Below are 18,613 nucleotides of genomic sequence, written 5' to 3' on the forward strand. Positions count from 1 at the left end.
AGTGCAGGGAAATGACAAAGTTACTAGTGGCTCAGCCTTGTCTCTAGTAAGGAAATAGTCTCCTCTGAGAATTCTAAACCTTGGGCCCATTGCCATATGGGTTTTTGGTTTAAATTAAACTATATATTTGACCCAAGAACTATCGAAATCAGGAATTAAGATAAAAAGTGGTCTTTAGCCAATGATAATCCTGGAATAACTTCCAAAAGCAAAAGATATCTCAGGAGGGATATGGCCTCAACCCCAGAAGCCAAAGAAGCACAGGACTATCCTGCTGAAGATGAGCTTAAATTTATAATCCAAAATGCACGTGTGTGTGTACACACGCGCGTTCGCACACACACACGAAACCGTCTATAATCAGTCTGTGGGGCACAGCTAAAGCAGGGCTAAAGTGAAATTTATTAGCACTAAATACCTATTTAGGAAAGAAGAAAGATCTCAAACTGATGGTCTCAGCTTCTAACCTTTAAAAAACTAGGAGAAAAAAAAAAAGAAGAGCAAACCCAAAGCAAGCATGAAAAAAGAAGGAATAACAATAGCACAAAAACCAAGAAAACAGAAAACAGAAATAAAATAATAAAAATCAGTGAGACAAAAATCTAGTTCTTTTAAAAGCTCAACAAAATTGATAAACCTCTAGCCAGACTGATCAGGGGAAAACAAAAGAGTGAAAAAACAGATTACTCATGTCAAAATGAGAGATGGGACATCACTACTAACCCCAAAGACTATTAAAATGATACGGGAAAATTAGGAGCAACTTTACGTTAATAAATTTGCCCATTTAAATGAAATGGATAAACTTGCTGAAAAAGGTAGCCTACAAAAGCTCATTCAGTAGCTTTGGGAATAAACAAACAACATAGCCCTTTATTTATTAAAAAAAAAAAATTGGATTATTAATTAATTTAAAACCTTCTCACAGAGAAAACTCCAGTCCCAGATGGATTTACTGGTGAATTCTACCAAACATTTAAGGAAGAAATAACACAAATTTTACAAAATTATTCCTGGAAATGAAAGAGGGAATCTTTCTAAACTCATCCTAAGAGGCCAGCAATACCCTGATATCCAAAGTCTGTCAGTGCAGTAAAATTACAAAAGAATTACAGACCAGTAGCCCTTATGAACATTATCACAAAAACACAACAAAATATTAGCAAATCAAATCCAGCAATATATTAAAAAACATAATGTATCATAATCAAATGGGGTTCATCCTGAATACAAAGTTGGTTTAACATTCAAAAATCAAACAATGTAATCCACTAGACTGAAAAAGAGAAACCACTTGACTTTCTCACTAGATGCAGAAAAGCAATTTAAAACAAGTCAACACCCATTCACGAAACAAACTAGGAATAGAAGTTGCTTACCCTGATAAAGGCAATCTAAGAAAATCCTAAAACTAACATTATACTTACTGGTGAAAGCCTAAATGCTTTCCCCTTAAGATCAGGAACAAGACAATGATGCCTGCTCTCACCATTTTAATTCAACATTACGCTAGAAGTCCTAGCCACTGCAGAAGGCAAGAAAAATAAGTAAAATACATCTAGACTGGAAAAGAAGTAAAACTGCCTTTGTTCTCAAACAGTATGATTGTCCGTGTAGAAAACCCTAAGGAATCTATTTTAAAGAATCTACTAGAAATAAGGTCAATATATAAAAATCGATTGTTTCTCTACACTAGCAATGACCAATCAATCAGAAATTTAAACTACAAGAAGTTTACAATATCCCTTAAAATTGAAGTACTTAGGGATAAATTTATCAAAATGTATATGGCCTGTACTCTGAAAATTATAAAACATTGTTGTGAAAAATCAAAGACAACCTAAATAAATGGAGGGATATACACATGGATTAGAAGACCCAATATTATCAAGTTGTCAATTATCCCCCAAATGAACTATACATTCAAAGTAATCTCAGTCAAAATTACAGTAGGCTATGGGGAGTGGAGGGGGGTTGAAAGTGACAGGCTGAGTCTAAAATTTATATGGAAATACAAAAGACCAGAATAACAAACAATTTTGAAAAAGTGAACAAAGTTGCAGGACTTCCACTGCCTGATTTCAAGACTTACTATAGAGCTAAAGTAATCAAGGTAGTATGCTTGGTGTAAAGACAGACATATAGATCAATGCAGCAAAGAGTGAAGCCAGAAATATACTTATATATATATATATACATATATATATATATATATATATATATATATAAAATCATTGACTTTTTAAAACAGAATTCTTAGAGCACTTTAGTTCACAGAAAAATTGAGCAGAAAGTAGTTTCCATATACGCTATGTCCCTGTACACGCACAGCTTACTCCACTATCAACATCCCCCACCTGAGTGGTATATCTGTTACAAAAGATGATCCTACACTGACACATCATTATCAGCCAAAGACCATAGTTCACATTAGGGTTCACTCTTGGAGTTGCACATTCTATGGGTTTTGACAAATGTATAATGACACACAACAGTATCATACACAATAGTTTCACTGTCCTAAAAATCCTCTGTGCCCTGGCTATCCATTCTTCCCTCCCCCCAGTCCCTGGCAAACAATGATCTTTCTAGTATCTTCATAAGTTTTGCCTTTTCCAGACTGTCATAATTGGAATGGTACTGTAAATAGCCTTTGCAGATTGATTTCTTACACTTAGTAATATGCATTTAAGGTTCCTGCATGTCTTTTCATTGCCTGATAGCTCATTTATTTATAGCACTGAATATATTCCCCTGTCTTGATGTACTAGTTCATCCATTCACCTACTGAAGGACATCTTGGATGCTTCTAAATTTTGGCAATTATGAATAAAGCTGCAACAAGTATCTGTTTGCAGGTTTTTGTGTGGACATGAGCTTTCAACACTTGGTATTTGGGTAAATACCAAGGAGCATGACTACTGGATCATACAGTAACAATACATTTAGTCTTGTAAGAAACTGAAAAGTGTCTTCCAAGGTCACTATACCACTTTGCATTCCCACAAGCAGTGAATGAGAGTTCCTGTTGCTCCATATCCTCATGAGCATTTGGTATTGTCAGTGTTTTCGATTTTTGCCATTCTAATAGATGTACAGTGGTTAATCAATTACTTTTGACCAAAGTGCCAGGGTAATTCAATGGGGAGTGGATAATCTTTTCAATGAGTGGTGCTAGAATAATTTTATAACCATATGCATAAAGGAAAAAAAACGAACCTTGACCTTTGCCTCAGATGATATACAAAAATTCAGGCATTAAACAATAATAGCTGAAACTACAATACACTTACAGCAAAATATAGGATAAAATTTAGCCAAATAAATCCTTGAGGCCAAGATTTCTTGGTAGAACACAAAAAATAGTTTTATGAATGACAAAAGGAAAACAATGATCAATTAGAATATTCAAAATTGAAATATATTTTGCTTTGAAAAGACATCTTTTCAAAGATGTCAGGGAACTCTGGGGGGGTCATGATTGTGGCACTGGTTATATAACTGTATATATTTGTTAAGATTTATTCAATTATGCATTTAAAATTGGTGAACTTTTATGTAAATTATATGTCAATAAACAACAACAAAAAAAGGAAGAGATCCAAAAGAGGATAAAAAGCAAATTTTTAAATAGCACACCAAATATCTTCCAACATAAGATAACCTGATATATAAATACAAAAGGGTCAAATGAATAAACAGACACAAAGTTAGGAGAATTTTACAGTTTAATATAATATCATGACTATTATCAGTGCTAAAAGGTACTTTCTTCATGGTAAAAAGTAATTACTACATTTGATAAAACTGGTATAATTAACCCACTATGCAACATCATAGCTTGCATATTATTTGTATTCATATTCTAAAATTTACAGGACATTTTTCAAATGTAAGGAGTTAAGAAAAACTAACCAGAAAAACAGCTTTTCTGTGGCTTTACAAAGGAAAAATTTCCAATAATAGGATATGAAGAAATTCATCCTTGAGAATCAGATATACTTTCTAAATCCAAGTTCCTTGAAGTCTTTTCTCTTTTTTTTTCACATTTATTGACGGAAAGGTAAAATGTTAGATTGAAGCCAAACGTTAAAAATTGTTTTAAATTCTCACTTACTTGGATATAGAATATCAGCAATCTCGAAGTCATTCACCCGACAGATGGGCAGAAATGAGTCCCTTGAAGATAAAGTGGAGCAAACATATTGAAAAGTGTACTGTGAATTACATACTAAGCCAAAGGGCATAAACATCTTATTTTCAAAAAGATTTCTGGATATATTTCTCAGTGTCAAAGGACCAAGTCAGAAGTCTACTACAATATATAATCCTACAGCACTGAAATCTACTTTTTCTGTATATTACACAAATATTCACGTAATACCAAGGTATCGTTATAGATTCTAATAAACAACCCACACTCTTTGAGGTACTAGGACTCTCTAAGAATGCAAAACCCTCCAACAATTTTAGACTCACAATATCTTAATACATCAGTTGAATGAACTGAAGGTACCACAGGTGGAGGCAGTTAGCTGTGTTTGCTGAAAGTGTACAATCTTGGATATTTATGGGATGGAGTGGAAAGAAAAATAGTAGAAATTCCCTCCCAAAGAAAATCATGTCTTTAAGAAAGCTGAATGTAATGTAAATACGAATGTGGACTAAGAAAATAATGACTCTTTACTCACAAATTAATAAACAGATTGCTGACTGGTAAGAAGCCTTCCATTATATGTGGATACATGACTTCAGAGTTCACTGGCATCTAAATGTAATAAACCAGAAAATCTAAGTTACACATTGATTAGACAAAATGAGAAAAATCTTCAACCTCAAGAAATCTTAGTCATAGATTACAATCAAAATATATTAACTTATTATCATTAATTTAAAACAAACAAGCAAACAATACAGATCCTGGCACAAAACTAGAGTTGTCATTAATGTTAATAATGCTAGGTTCACAGTCAGTGCTCAATAAAGACTTTTTAAATGAATTAAAAAATAAAGGGGTTATACTCCAATAAAGATGTTAAAAATAAATAAATAAAGGGCTAATGGTTAGCATTTACTAAATATCAGGTACTATGCTAAGCATTTTCAATATATTCTTTCTTAATTTTTATAACCACAGTAGGACAGAGTACTATCCCTATTTTATAGACAAAGAAACTAAGCTTTAGCAAGGTTTCATAGCAAATAAGTGACAAACCCTCTGATTTTTAAATAATATATAATATTGGTGAGACTCTACAGATATTACATTTTTGTACATCTTCAGATGATGCCCTGATGATTTAACAACAACAGCAAAAAAAGATTAAGAAAAATAATCTTCCTACTAGAAATACCTAATTTGCTAAAAGCTCAATTGCCTTATTTCAATTGTTTTCAATCTTAGTGTGTATCTCCTACTCTAATTTGGGAGTCCTTACTGAGAAGAGAACAGCATCTGTAAAGACTTCGTTGTTGCTTACTATAGTCTCTGAAGACAAACTGTAAATCTGTCAATAACTGCATAGCATCAATAACTTGTGTCATTTAGGTCTTTAGTAATAGTTTTCATCTTACTAAAGCTATCAGTATAGGCCATTATTATGCCTAAGATTCCCGTGTAAGTGACATTAATTTTAAATAAGCCTTGATTTTGTTAAAAATAAAGTCAATAACTTCCTGCCCGGAAAACCAGTACTCAATGTGAGCACGAGAAATGCAGCAAAAAACATAATTTTGCCTCATCTTAAACCCACCATGTAAAAATGCTCCAGTCGAATTCCATATACTATCTGTAAAGCTCTCATGTAGATCATATGCAAGACTTCAGGCTACAATAGAAAAATAACTTTTAATACTCTGTTGCACCACTATCACCATTACTGTCCAATATTATCGTAAATGGATACAAAGAAGAAAAGAGTGATAACATTACTCCATTCCCCTTGAAATATTTCTTAATTTTTCCAAATTTTAAAACACCTTATATACTTACCAGTTTGCTCACATGTGATAAGTGTCAATAAGATCAGTTGTTTAAGCTTATATACAGAATGTTAGCAAGTATATTCAAATCCAGTCCAGGCAATCTATCCACATTAGGGAATGGAAGATGGGTTAGTCTTTCAAAACAGGTTGTCAGACATATGACAAAAATAATGAGGGTGTATTTTTTTAAAAAGAACATGGGAAACCTTGTTTGATGCCTCAGATGTTAAGGCTAAGGTGCCTTAGCTGTTAAAGTGACTACTATGATCCAGGAGGTATAAATTTAATAGGATAGTATGGGATTTTTAACTTTTATCTTCTAAATCAGTGGTTCCCAAATGCTGGCCTATACAACCTGTTCTCATCCATATACAAGTTCATTTATTCTGAGATTATTTGTTCTATTTTAAAGAATTAAAGAGGCATCAATATCAAAAAGTTTAAGTTCTACATCATTAAACCAGGTTTTATTATGTTATCACTTCAAGATGAACACAGGAAACTGGAAGGAGACTTTGGGATTTTCTGTGACATGTGAATAGTTCTTTTTTGCATTTAATAACTAAAGATATAAAGAACAGTGTCTGTCAAAACAAGTCAATTCCCCCTTGGGACATAATGCAAGAAAATTAATCTGTAAGCTTCCAAAGAAGACTGTTTCTAAGCACTTTTTCTGATTGGAAACCACTTGTGGAGTTAAGTTCCTTCAAGCTTTACCAATAAATGATACCCTCAGACCACTACTCCGATAATGAAAAGTTTAATATACTTTAATATGCCTATGGTTTAGAAGCTTTTTTTTTCAGGGCGGGGGGAGAAAACGACCATATTAAAGATTTGAATTCCTAATGGGAATGTAGAAGTTGCCCCACATATAAACTTAATGTTATTTTAAAACTACACTAGGTGAGAGAGTTTCTCTGGATTAAGATGACTAGCCTATATCAAATAGTAATATACATGTCTTTCTCCACATTCTATAGACCTAGTAGTTTAATTTCTTTTCAAATAACATTAACCACATGCAAACACAACCACATTTTACCTTGGGATTTGGAGAAAGATCATTCTTGGAGAGGTTTTTACCATCAGCTCCTGTTAAGATTTTGTTTCGAATATGAACCACAATTTCAGCTACATTATATCTGGGGAAAGACAAAGTTTCCATCTTGGGAGTCTCCTGTTAGTCTGAAGGAATTGAAAACAAAGATCAGAAACATGGCACAACTAGCAGTTTTCATTATCTAGAAGATGATAAATATAAGGACAAAATTAACAACCCAAGGTTGATAGTAGTGTTAACTACCACCAAATCATCAAACATCCTAGTAAGATAACATTAAAGACAAATATATATATATATATATATATATATATATCTCCTAAAATAACTTTTATTCTAAAGCAACACAGTCATTTTCTAGTTTTCCTAATGCTGTTTTCTTTCATATGGGAAAGAAGACAGGTTGAACAGACAGATGAGAAACTTCTTTAAATCTGGGGGGCACAGAGTTTAATAAGATCTATCCGGAGAATTAATCCTCAAAGCAAGATATACAGGCAACACTATCAGCAGAATCTATACACAAACAACAGCAAAACAGCATAAATAATAAAACTGTACTCTGATTTAACATTCTATTCAATGTACACACAGTGAGATGATTAATAAGGTTTGAGATGTAAGTAGGAAGAGAGAGAAAAAAAAAACAACTGTAATTGGCAGGAATTCCAATCACTAGAGTGAGAACTTGAAAAATAAAATAAAACAAAAAAACATTTCCCCTAATGTCCTTAGATAGTAAAATATTCCCACCTGTGTTCTCCTAGAGCAGTAGTTCTCACAACTTTGGAGACACTTTTGGTTGTCAGGACTACAGTGAGGATGCTACTGGAATCTGGTGGGTAGCAGGCCCAGAATGTTGCTAAACATCCTGCAATGCATAAGGGGGCCAATCAACAGCGAAGAAGTACTCAGTTCAAAATGTCAATAATGCTGAGGTTAAGAAATCCTACCCTACAGCTAGCACTGAACTCTGTTATAATACTTGCCACAGTGTATTGTGATAATGTTTATAGAACTCTGGCACTGCACTGTGAGCCAACAATAAGCTAAGACACTTTCATTTTCTCCATATCTCTAGCTATGCCTAACAGAAAAGCAATAGTAACAGTAGTAGTAGAAGCAGCAGCAACAGAAGCCACTTTCTCCGCCACTCAGTTAACAATACTTGGTTCATTACTTATGGATCTCCTACTCTCTAGGGAAGCAGTGTGATCCCAGAGATACAGTGAATACACTCACTTTTGCAAACAAACTGAAATGACCCACAATTCTGGAAATCTATTTCTTTAGGCTCCTAATGTTTTTCCGAATGTCAGGGTTAAAAGGCAGCCTTGTCAACTTTAACCACTGACAAATGCAGGAAGCCATTCTAAAAGATGATTAACAAATAACTTCTCAGTTCTGCTTAAACACTTGCAAACATCACAGAATTCACTGTCTCAAGGAAACTTTCTGTCTACCTTAGTATGTCTCTAATAATCAGATAACTCTCTCTCATACTGTGTAGAAATATGTTTGTTGTAACTCTTACCTTCTGGTCCTACTTCTAGTCATTGCAACTACAAAGAATATAATAATCCTTGTTTTTATGACTCCACTTTCAAAAACATGAAAAAAGCTATCATATCTCTGCTTAGCCCTGTCTTGTCTAAGGTAAGTATAATTTAAGAATAGCCACTCCTTTTATGACTTTGTTTTAGAAAGTTTACCATTCTACTCACTTTCCTCTAAAACTGTTTTGTCAATGTCTTCTTAAAGTGTAATGCTTAAATTGAACACAATACTCCAGATATGGTCTGCTTAGGGCAGAATATCAACACAGTTGGTGATGGTCACTGCTGATCTTGTACTACTATAACACTTACTGACAAATATATATATGTGTGTGTGATTGACTGAAACTCCCAGAACTTCTTCAACATAGCCCGCTTCTCCATGAATTCTTACATCACTTCATAGCCAACAAGCCAGGACTTCTCCATGTTCTTTTTACATAATTGATTATTTGAACCTTAAGCAAGGATTTGCATTTCCTATTATTGAATTTCCCATTATTCCTATTTCCTATTATTGAATTTTGTAATTTGCATTTCCTAACATTGAATTTCCTATTATTCCTATTTCCTATTATTGAATTTCATAATTCCAAGCTTTCCTTCTACAGCCAGAATCTTTTTGGATCCAGATTCTGACACCTCATATATGTCCTTTTCAACATAAATATGCATTCTATGTTTTCACCTAAGTCATAGATTTAAAAATCATCAATTGCCCAAAGTCTGCAGAAAAAGTCAACTTTCCAAAACAAACTATATCTGGATCAGAGATGATCACAATAGAGAAAGAGGTCTAAAATATCTTCATTAATTATTATCGCACATCCCTCTCTTCTAAAGTCTTGCACTGTGCTATCAGATGAATCTGTATAGAACACCAAATGCATCATGTAACATCTTTACAAAAATACTTTAATTACTCATCCTACCTACCACATCAAATAACCTAATGAATTTTCTGTTACAAGTTAGTCTCCTTCAAGACGTTTCCCAAACTTCCAATGTTTCCTTTTGGAACCACCTCCCATATCCAAATTCTATCTTTCTTTGATAGTGCAACTTCAGTTCCAATTCATTCACGTGTGTGTGTAGAGAGGGAGGGAGTGCCGGACAGAGGAGAGGGAGAGAAAAGGACAGAGGGAAGAGAGGGAGAGAGAGGCCTTTCAATACAGTTTGAGCTCTGGTGGGATAAAGTATATAAATGACCTAGTATATGTAAAGTGACCCTCAGATCGCCTACCAAGTAGCAGGCATTTACTACTAATTACCCCTCCGTTCCTCATTTATTTGCAACACCGTGATCCTGTACACAGTAGGTATTGAAAGAATACTGATTAAATTTCAGACACTTCATTTTTCTAAAATAAACTAGATCGTGGAAATCAAAATCCCAGGAAGCAGAGGCTAAACAAAAACAAAGATAAAAGACTCAAAGACTCCCAACATCAAAAAATTAAGTAAACAGTTTCCTGAACTCATCAGGGAAAATGATCGTGCCACGCATGCAAAGCGCCATGCATACACCCCTCTCTTCCTCTGACTTTTGGATTAAGTATGATATTTTTGCCTTTTGATTTTTGGGTTTGACTTTGGTTAAGCGATGTTTGAGCAACGGAGACTTATCTACAAAGACAGTGGATCAGCATCTGCAACCCCATGATCTTCTAAATAACTGGGTTAAAAACATACACATACAAGATTTAACTGATCAGCTGCACCTCAAGTTTCTTTTCCCGTAGTCTATGTTGTACCAGCAAACACCCATTCGTTTCGTAGGAACTGGGCTCAGGTTGTTTGGGGGACTAAAATCCAATAAACACGATCTATGAGCTTTCCCCCACCTCCCAGGGGCTGGCTTCTCCAGCCTCCTCCCCAGCTCTGCGCGTAACGAAAATACTGCCAGGCTCCGCGTCCCTGCTCCGGAGCGAGAGGGCACACTCAGTCTCGCGTCCTCTGTCCGCGAGTGTCTGCGCTCACCTACCGCACCAGCCGCCCACAGGAAGGCTGCGAGTCCGCGGAGCAGCTACAGACGAACTCAAAAATCAGCAAACACCGACCGTTGTCACTTTTCAAACCTGCCACCTCCTACTGGAACTCCCGCCCCGTTCCGCCCCGCCCACTTCCTGCGCTCCGCCGCGCCGGGTGCCGGTTGGGCTCAATACACACGAGACGGCTGGTGCTGGAGTTGCGAGAGAGGACGCCGGGCTCCGAGCGGAACTATTTTTCGCGGAGTTGGAGTCTAGTCGGATCTAAATTCAGCAGGAAATGGGAGCGCCGCGGTTTGGGGGAGGAGTCCGAGGCTAATACGAAGTTCCGTGAGACCTTTCAACGGTTTTGGCGTCCGAGGTGAAGAGCGGAAGTGAATAGAGGGTTTCTGGAGACGAGCTAAACTCAAGATGACAATGGAAGGAGGACGTGGGGCAGTGGGGCCGGGTAAGTCATAGAGTCTCAGAGTAATAACACCGATATTTTTTGAGCGTTGATTGAGACGCCAGGTTCTGTGTTGGATGCTTATAGGCATTATCTCATTTAGGCTTCATTAAAAAGGGAAAGGGGGCTAATAGATACTATCATCAAATGAGGGATTAAATTAGGGATATTGTGCAACTGGCCCAAAGCAGTGTGCAGTAGTTCACAAGTAGCATAACCAGGATTTGGACACAGATCATCTGATTCTGCGTTGGTGAGCCCAACTTCAAGAGGTGGGAGCAGCCTTAACAGTTCATCTGGTCAAATCCTTTCACATTTACAGGCAAGAAACCTGGGGCTCAGAAGTGATTTGTTTCCACTTGTATAGTAAGTGGCACTATCTAGTGTAGAACCCGTGTCCTTTGTTCTCCCTCCCTTCATTCATCCCTCTACAGGAGCAAGGCACTCCCGGTGCTAACAACATTGAACTCTTCCCCAAATTTGCACATCCGCGAGTGAGTTGGATTCTTCAAATGATGCGTGGCACTTCATACATGATCAAAAGTCTGGGCCTTGCAGCAGAAGATACGACTGGCCTAATTGTCAGCGGGGGGAAACCATTTAGTTTTATTATGGCTTGGAGCCGTAGAAGCCGTAGTAGGACTTGCTTCTGACTGCAGTGTAAAGTATTATCTAGTGAGGGTGGTGTATTGGATGGGAAGTCTGCACTGAATCAAGTGAAAAATATACTGGAAAGACTATTGAAAGTACACAAATTCTGGTGCTTTGTTGTAGGGGGGTGGTGGAGGCTATACCTGTTGATATAGAAATTTATACCGATTTGAAATAAAAATACATTTCATATTCATTAGTTTAGGGCTTCCTTTTCCCTTTTCTATGTCCAATTACTGATGTAATTCTCAAAAGTCAGAATCTAGTAAAACTCAAAAGTGAGTTAGAAAATAGATTTTTTAAAAAATACTTGGAGCGAGGAGAGGAGAAAAAAAAGACCTTTCTCATTGGCACTTAACAAATCAAACCGATTACTTGTGCATGCACATACTCCACTAGGCAGTATCTTCTTAGAGGCAGGGTAAAGGACCATAGCTAGCATAATGACTGAGAGCTCAGCTCTTGAGTCAGAAAGAGCTGGGTTTAAATCCCTCATCACGGGGCATCCCTGGTGACGCAGTGGTTAAGAATCCGCCTCCCAACCCAGGGGACACTGGTTCGAGCCCTGGTCCAGGAATATCCCACATACCGCAGAGCAACTAAGCCCGTGCGCCACAGCTACTGAGCCTGCGCTCTAGAGCCCGCGAGCCATGACTACCGAGCCCGCGTGCCACAACTGCTGAAGTCCGCGCACCTAGAGCCTGTGCTCCCCAGCAAGAGAAGCCACCACAATGAGAAGCCCACGCACCGCAGCGAAGAGTAGCCCCTGTTCACTGCAACTAGAGAAAGCCCGCTCGCAGCAACGAAGACCCAATGCAGCCAAAAAAATATAAAAAAATCTCTCATCACACTGCTTACTATCTGTATGGACTCAGGCAAGTTGTTTAACCTAACTAAACTGGTTTCTGCATCTTTAAGGTAGCGATAATATCTTATTTATAGGGTGTCATGAAGATTAAATGGATTCATTCATGTAAAGTGTCTGGCAGAATTGTAAGCACTCGATAAGTATTACCTGTTATTTTGACTATTATTATTTATACATTGTCCTAGTAAAATATCTTGCAAATGGTAAGTGCTCGACAAATGCCTGAACCATTGTTAAGAGTCCAGAAAAGGAAAGTGTGACCTATATGTAAACCAAGAATAGAATGAACCATATGGAGAGAGAAAAATGAGGTGAAGGAAGAGCAGGATGACTGTATTTACAATAAAATAATTGTTTCTTTGGTGGATAATTTTACTGTAGATATGGCAAATTGATAGTTATATTAGAAGTAAAATTAAGAAAAAACGAATGGGTATTTATTCAGATTGTCTCGATTATAAGGGTAGATTTGATTTTTCAAAATTCAGTTGTCTGTTACTGGTCATTGTGAATTAGAGGGCAGAAATCCAGAAATCCCAGCCTAAACTTTCTAGAGTTTTGTCATTATCCATAAAGACATTAACTACAGCAGAAAATTAGATTCCAGTACTCTTTATGGCTGTAGCATCTTTTTTCCCCCGGACCTATATACCCTCACATGCTCTATATCTGCTCTTATATTTCATTTTCCCTGTCAGCTCTCCTGCCATTACCTCCCTTCCCAGCCTAGACTGCATGGCTTATCAACATCCAAACTCCCTGCATCCCTTGCCTCTGACCCCAGTGCCTGTCAAAATCCTAACCCTGAATCTGTCCCATAAATCCCCGCCCTGAATCTGTCCCATAAATCCCCAGCTGGGCACCCTGGAGAAAATCACACAAAGTGATGTACAACAGGTTCTTGGTCTGCAGCTTCAGCTCACCCCCAATTCTTGACACTCCTTTATCATTTTTCAGTTCCCTGTCTTATAACTTGCAGTGATTTCTCATAACTACCTTCGTCCTCAGTTTCAACTTCTCTTTTTATTCGAAGGTGACTAGAGTAGTGTAAAAGATATTTTTCAAGCACTTAACACATTCACATGCATCTGCGACCTTTATGCCAGTTTCTTTTCTAATTTTAATTCCATGTTCCTTTTCTAGATTGCACTTTAGATCCTGGATGACAGACCTGTAAGGACTGAGCAGACCTTTGACTGACAAGATGGGATGCTCAGTGAGACCATGGCAACCTGCAACTAGGACTTTATCTTTAATTCAGGTGGCGGTCCTGTGGTAGCTAGTGCTTTGGGTTAAAATTTTTTAAATCTCTTTTTTAAGTGACAAGAATTCCAGATTGTTGTTTCTGCTTTGTTTTAAGTGGGTCAGTGAGGATGAACAGTTGATTCACTTAGTCTAGTGTGGCAGGAATAGATAAAATACTCAGACTGGGTCCTACACCCTCCTTGCCATCAAGAACCCACTTATTTGAATATAGAGATTTCCCAGGGGCCACAGACATTTCCAGCAACCTCGTTCCCGGTTAATTGAGAAAATTCAAGCCATCATGCAACATATTCCTTAACTTCCTGCCCACCCATTTCCCTTACCACCACATTTATCTGCCTCTCTCTTATTGATCTCGGAAGATGAATAGTGCCTACTTCTCCTGTGCTATTGATCAGTGCCTCTTTCTAGACCTCTCTGCTACATTTGACACCATTAATCAGACCCTCCTTGAAACCTAAGTCCCTTTGCTTCTCTCCTGTATCTTCTGCCTATCTCGTGCTTCTTAGGGGGCTCTTTCTCTGCCTGCCCTTTATACAGTGTAAGTTTCAACCTTGAGTTTTCTTTTTTTTTTTTTTTTTGCATAAATCTTCTCCTTCAGAGTACCATCCATTCTCATTGTTTTAATCTATTTGCTCAAGGATCCAAAAACTACTGCTATCTCTGACTTCCTCCTTGAGATTCAGATTTTTATTTTCTTGCCTACTAGATAGATGCATTTGGGAGGGCTCGTGAGCCATTCAAATCCTAATTTATCCCTTTCTTTTTTTCAACTGCCCAATCTATCTCACTGTGGTCTCCAGCCTTACAACCCTTACCTGCATCCCCCACTTTGTCTTCTAAGTAGCTGTTGTAATGATCAGTCTTAAATGTAAATCTGACTATTTCACTGGTCTGGTTAAACTTCTACAACCCCTCCCACCATCACCTCCAAGACAAAGTCCAACTCCATAGCCTGCACCCTGGGACCTCCATGATCTTGCCACTGTTTATGTTTCCACTGTTATCTCCCATCACACCCATTTCCCATTCATGAGGCTGTTTTATACTTTGAGACCTTTTCTTATTCTTGTTGACTCCGTCTGGACTGTCTTGATTTTCTTTGCCTGATCCCTACTTTCTTTACTTACTTTTCAGATGTCTTCTAAGAAGCCTTTCCCTAACCCACAGTCTGAACTAGTTGACTTTCCTTCTGACTTTCTAGGTATAGATTTATTCATTCAAAAATATTTATTGATCCTCTTATTTTATGCCAGACACTAAGCTAGGTACTGGAAGTATAATAATGAACAAGCAAATGTGATAATAATCAATCTAATAATTGACCTAATAGATCTTATATTCTCATAGGGAAGGGAGAAAAGTAATTAAAAGAAAAATTGTGGTTTAGTCTGAGTGGCTCCATGCAGGAGAATAGCTAGGAATTGGCCAGGTTAAAGGGTGGAGGGCAAGAAAGAGGTAACAACTGGGAAGGCCCAGACATAAGAGGAGAGCACAGCCTAGGAACAGGGATTCTAGACACAGGGCTGGGGAGGTAAAGAGGCACCAGATCATGAAGAGTATTACTAGTCATGTTAAGGCATTTGGACTTCTTAAAAGTAATAGGAAGTTTGAAGGGCTTCAACAAGATTAGGTTTGTATTTAGGTGATGACTGGCTGCTATGAGAAAATAAAATTGAAGAGTGGCAAGACTGAAGGAAGGAAAACCAGTTACGACCTCATTGTAGTAATCCAGGGGAAAGAAGACGGCAGCCTATACTAGGGTATTGCCAGCATGGATGGAATTCAGGAAGTAGAAGTGGCAGGACTTGGTGACTGAATTGGGAGGGCAGAGGTGAGAGAAATCAAGGATAGAGTTCCATAAACAAGTTTTAGTGAGGACCCTATTTGCTATCATATGTTCATGGCCTAGACATCGTTAGACATTGTAGATGCTTGACAAATATCTGCTGAGTGAGAGTTTTCTGGCTTGAGCCCCTAGATAAGTGGGATGCTCTTCTCTGATTTAGGAAATACAGAGGTGAACTCATTTTGGGAGGTGACTGATGATTGAGTTTTGGACATGTATAGCTCAAGATGCCTGTGGGAGATACACATGAAAATGATAGATACAATGCGATTGGGAGAGATCTCACGTGTATTCTTTGTACACTGAAAAAAATAAAAGTTTATACTTTATTGAAATGATCAGTTTTGTGTCTGTCTCCACTATTGCACAGGGCTGATGCTAAATGACTTGATTCCCTAGCACCTAACACTTGTGTCTAGCACAAACTGGGTACCCAGTCAATGTTTTTTATTGAATTGAACTACTCCTTTTTAAACATGGTCCATCTAACAGGAGAAATTAGTAATAGTAGTAGCCTCTGAGGAGGGAGACTGGGGCTCAGAGTGAAAAGATTTTCTTTTTATTGAATATACTTTGGTTCTTTATACTTTTCCCCCATGTGCTTATATTTCCTATGAAAAATAAAAAGATGAGAAAGAAGTGTTCTATTTGTATGAACTTTATACTGAAAACTACTCCAACTATGATCTGATTGGTATAGAGTAGAATAGTAATGATATCTAAGGTCATACTAGCATTTTTTGACGACATCACATTATCAATTGGTTTACAAATTTGATGACCATCATTGATGCCATTGTTCAATTCACTTACGCAAATAATTAATATTTATTCATGTCTTAAAAATAATGACTAACCATGAGTAGCAGGCTAAAGTGAAATTATGAACACATACTTTATATTAAGGGCATCAAAAAATCTTTGAAACGATGTATCGTGAGGGATAGGTAAAACCTACTAAAGCAACTGAGTGTCATAGTTTTACATCTGCCTAACAATTCATGTGAGAAGAAACAGCATGCCTCTTTGACCTGGCAGCTAACATTTATTGCTTGCCAACATTACAAGTAGTATCTAATATGCAAAACCTTTATTTACAAGTGTTGGAATATCCTTTACACATCTTAACTGTAGTTAATTATGAATGAATAGGTAAAAATGCTTTTATATATTTGTGAATTGACATTTTAGTGTATAATTTTATTTAAAAGGTTGGGGTTATAGGTATACTGAAGATGCACTAATATTTAAAGTGGTAAATTCTAGTAACATTTTTGTTTGCACAGCATATTCACTGGGTGGCGCTATTGTATTAATGTTAACCTTACACAATTTGGAAGTTCTGTTTCATTTTCCTTTACATAAGTAAATAGAATTAGAGTGATAAACATTGAACACAATGTTCTAGGTGGAAAAAATTAGATTCTGAATTTATTGGCTTTAAGATACATGTTTAGAGTTCAGGCTTAAGAAGACAAGCAGCATTGAATTCACAGTAGCTGTCTGCTTTTCATTACCTTTTAATCATTCCAGACCTGTTAATCTACTTCATTCCTCAGCTGTGTTCATCTTTGTTAGTAGATTTGGAAACTGAGCTATATGTTTGAGGTACTGTAAACAGTATCTTTGTTTTGGATTCAGATGCAATTTTCAGTTTGAAACCATAAAATATATATCTTTTGTTAATTTGCGATGAACTCTAAAGCAGATTTAAGGAAGCAAAAATTTGGTACGTTATACTCTAACCTCCTAGTATCCTATCCCCAGCTTTCACATCAACCTATATTATTTTAACACAGTATGGAGAGCCTTAGGAATTAATAGCCCAAAAAGTTGGATATTGATAAAAATATTTGTCCGACGTGACTTTTTTAAATGCAATTTTTATTCCCTGGGTATGACCAATTTTGGTATCATAATATTCTGTGGTGTTTCCAGTTATTTCAAAGCAGTTTAAAAGATTCTCATGGGGGAAAGTGTTAATGAACGCTTATGTTAAAATTAATCATTTATAACAAATTTTGGAAAAGGAAGTTAAAAACAGAACCAATAATGACAGAGTATCACAAATCAGAAAACTCTGGAGATAACTAGTTTTTTTTTTTTATCAGAGTGTTAGTGTCATGTTGTCATTCCTATAGATTCTTTTTTACTAGTGATTTCTATTATCTAGAGTAAATCTTCTAGTATGGACTTTATTTAATGAACCCTTAGAAGGAAATAACTTCGAGTTCTCAACATCTTTTCATAGCCCCTAATCCTGTTTTCTCTCAAAAAGGAGACTGTATCTGAGTGTTTTATCAAAACATTTCTACGTTAAGTACCAAGTAAGAGTATCTAATTTCATCATTAGTATTTGAAAAAATTACCCTTCAGTTTTCACTGACTATTTATTAAGCAGGCAACCTGATAAACAGGTTGACCATATAAATTCAAAATTGATACCTGAATATTGCTCCTAAGATAACCCATTACGATGATTTCCATTTATATACCTTTTGCCTACAGTACTTAAATAATAATTCACATTCATAGAAGATATTCTAGGTGCTAGGTCCTCTCCATGTATTATTTCATTAATTCTCACAACTGCATGAAGCAGTTTCCATTCCCATTTTTCAGATGAAAAACCAAAACTTAACTCACTAAAGAAAACAATTTGCTTATAGTCATATATCTAGAAAAATGGAGCCAAAATTTGAACCCACGTAATCTAATTGGAGAAAGCTCTGTCTTTATCTGCTATACTGTGCTACCTAATCTTGAACCCTGTAACTGGTAGGGACAGTGTTCATTTTTGTGAGCAGTAGACCCCTTCTTTTTATGTTCCTCAGGTTGTATCCCTGGGTCCTTCTAGGAAAGATTGTATCCCTAGATACCTTCCACCCTTTACCACCCCCCTACAATACTCACAAAATACCTATGAAGCCTTGAGCAGTTCT

The 18,613-nt window shown here is 36.7% G+C and overlaps 1 protein-coding gene across 2 annotated transcripts in view; it reads right to left on the reverse strand.

The window, feature by feature from the left end:
• NUF2 (NUF2 component of NDC80 kinetochore complex) overlaps positions 1-10,681 on the reverse strand; it is a 29,821-nt gene extending 19,140 nt beyond the window's left edge. Inside the window, exons 1-6 of one of the 2 annotated variants that reach the window (XM_029229119.1) lie at positions 10,589-10,681; positions 7,802-7,919; positions 7,031-7,173; positions 5,754-5,828; positions 4,692-4,768; positions 4,118-4,179 (exon numbers count right to left, since the gene is read on the reverse strand). In XM_029229119.1, coding sequence (XP_029084952.1) covers positions 4,118-4,179; positions 4,692-4,768; positions 5,754-5,828; positions 7,031-7,153 — 337 coding nt within the window. In that variant the 5' untranslated portion in view covers positions 7,154-7,173; positions 7,802-7,919; positions 10,589-10,681. The remainder of the gene's footprint in view (positions 1-4,117; positions 4,180-4,691; positions 4,769-5,753; positions 5,829-7,030; positions 7,174-7,801; positions 7,920-10,588) is intronic. The other variant, XM_029229120.1, reaches the window with a different exon arrangement.
• Positions 10,682-18,613: the final 7,932 nt, after the last annotated feature.

Source organism: Monodon monoceros, unplaced genomic scaffold, assembly GCF_005190385.1.
Source record: "Monodon monoceros isolate NGI ecotype Baffin Bay Population unplaced genomic scaffold, NGI_Narwhal_1 Super_Scaffold_18, whole genome shotgun sequence".
Classification (NCBI taxonomy): domain Eukaryota; kingdom Metazoa; phylum Chordata; class Mammalia; order Artiodactyla; family Monodontidae; genus Monodon; species Monodon monoceros.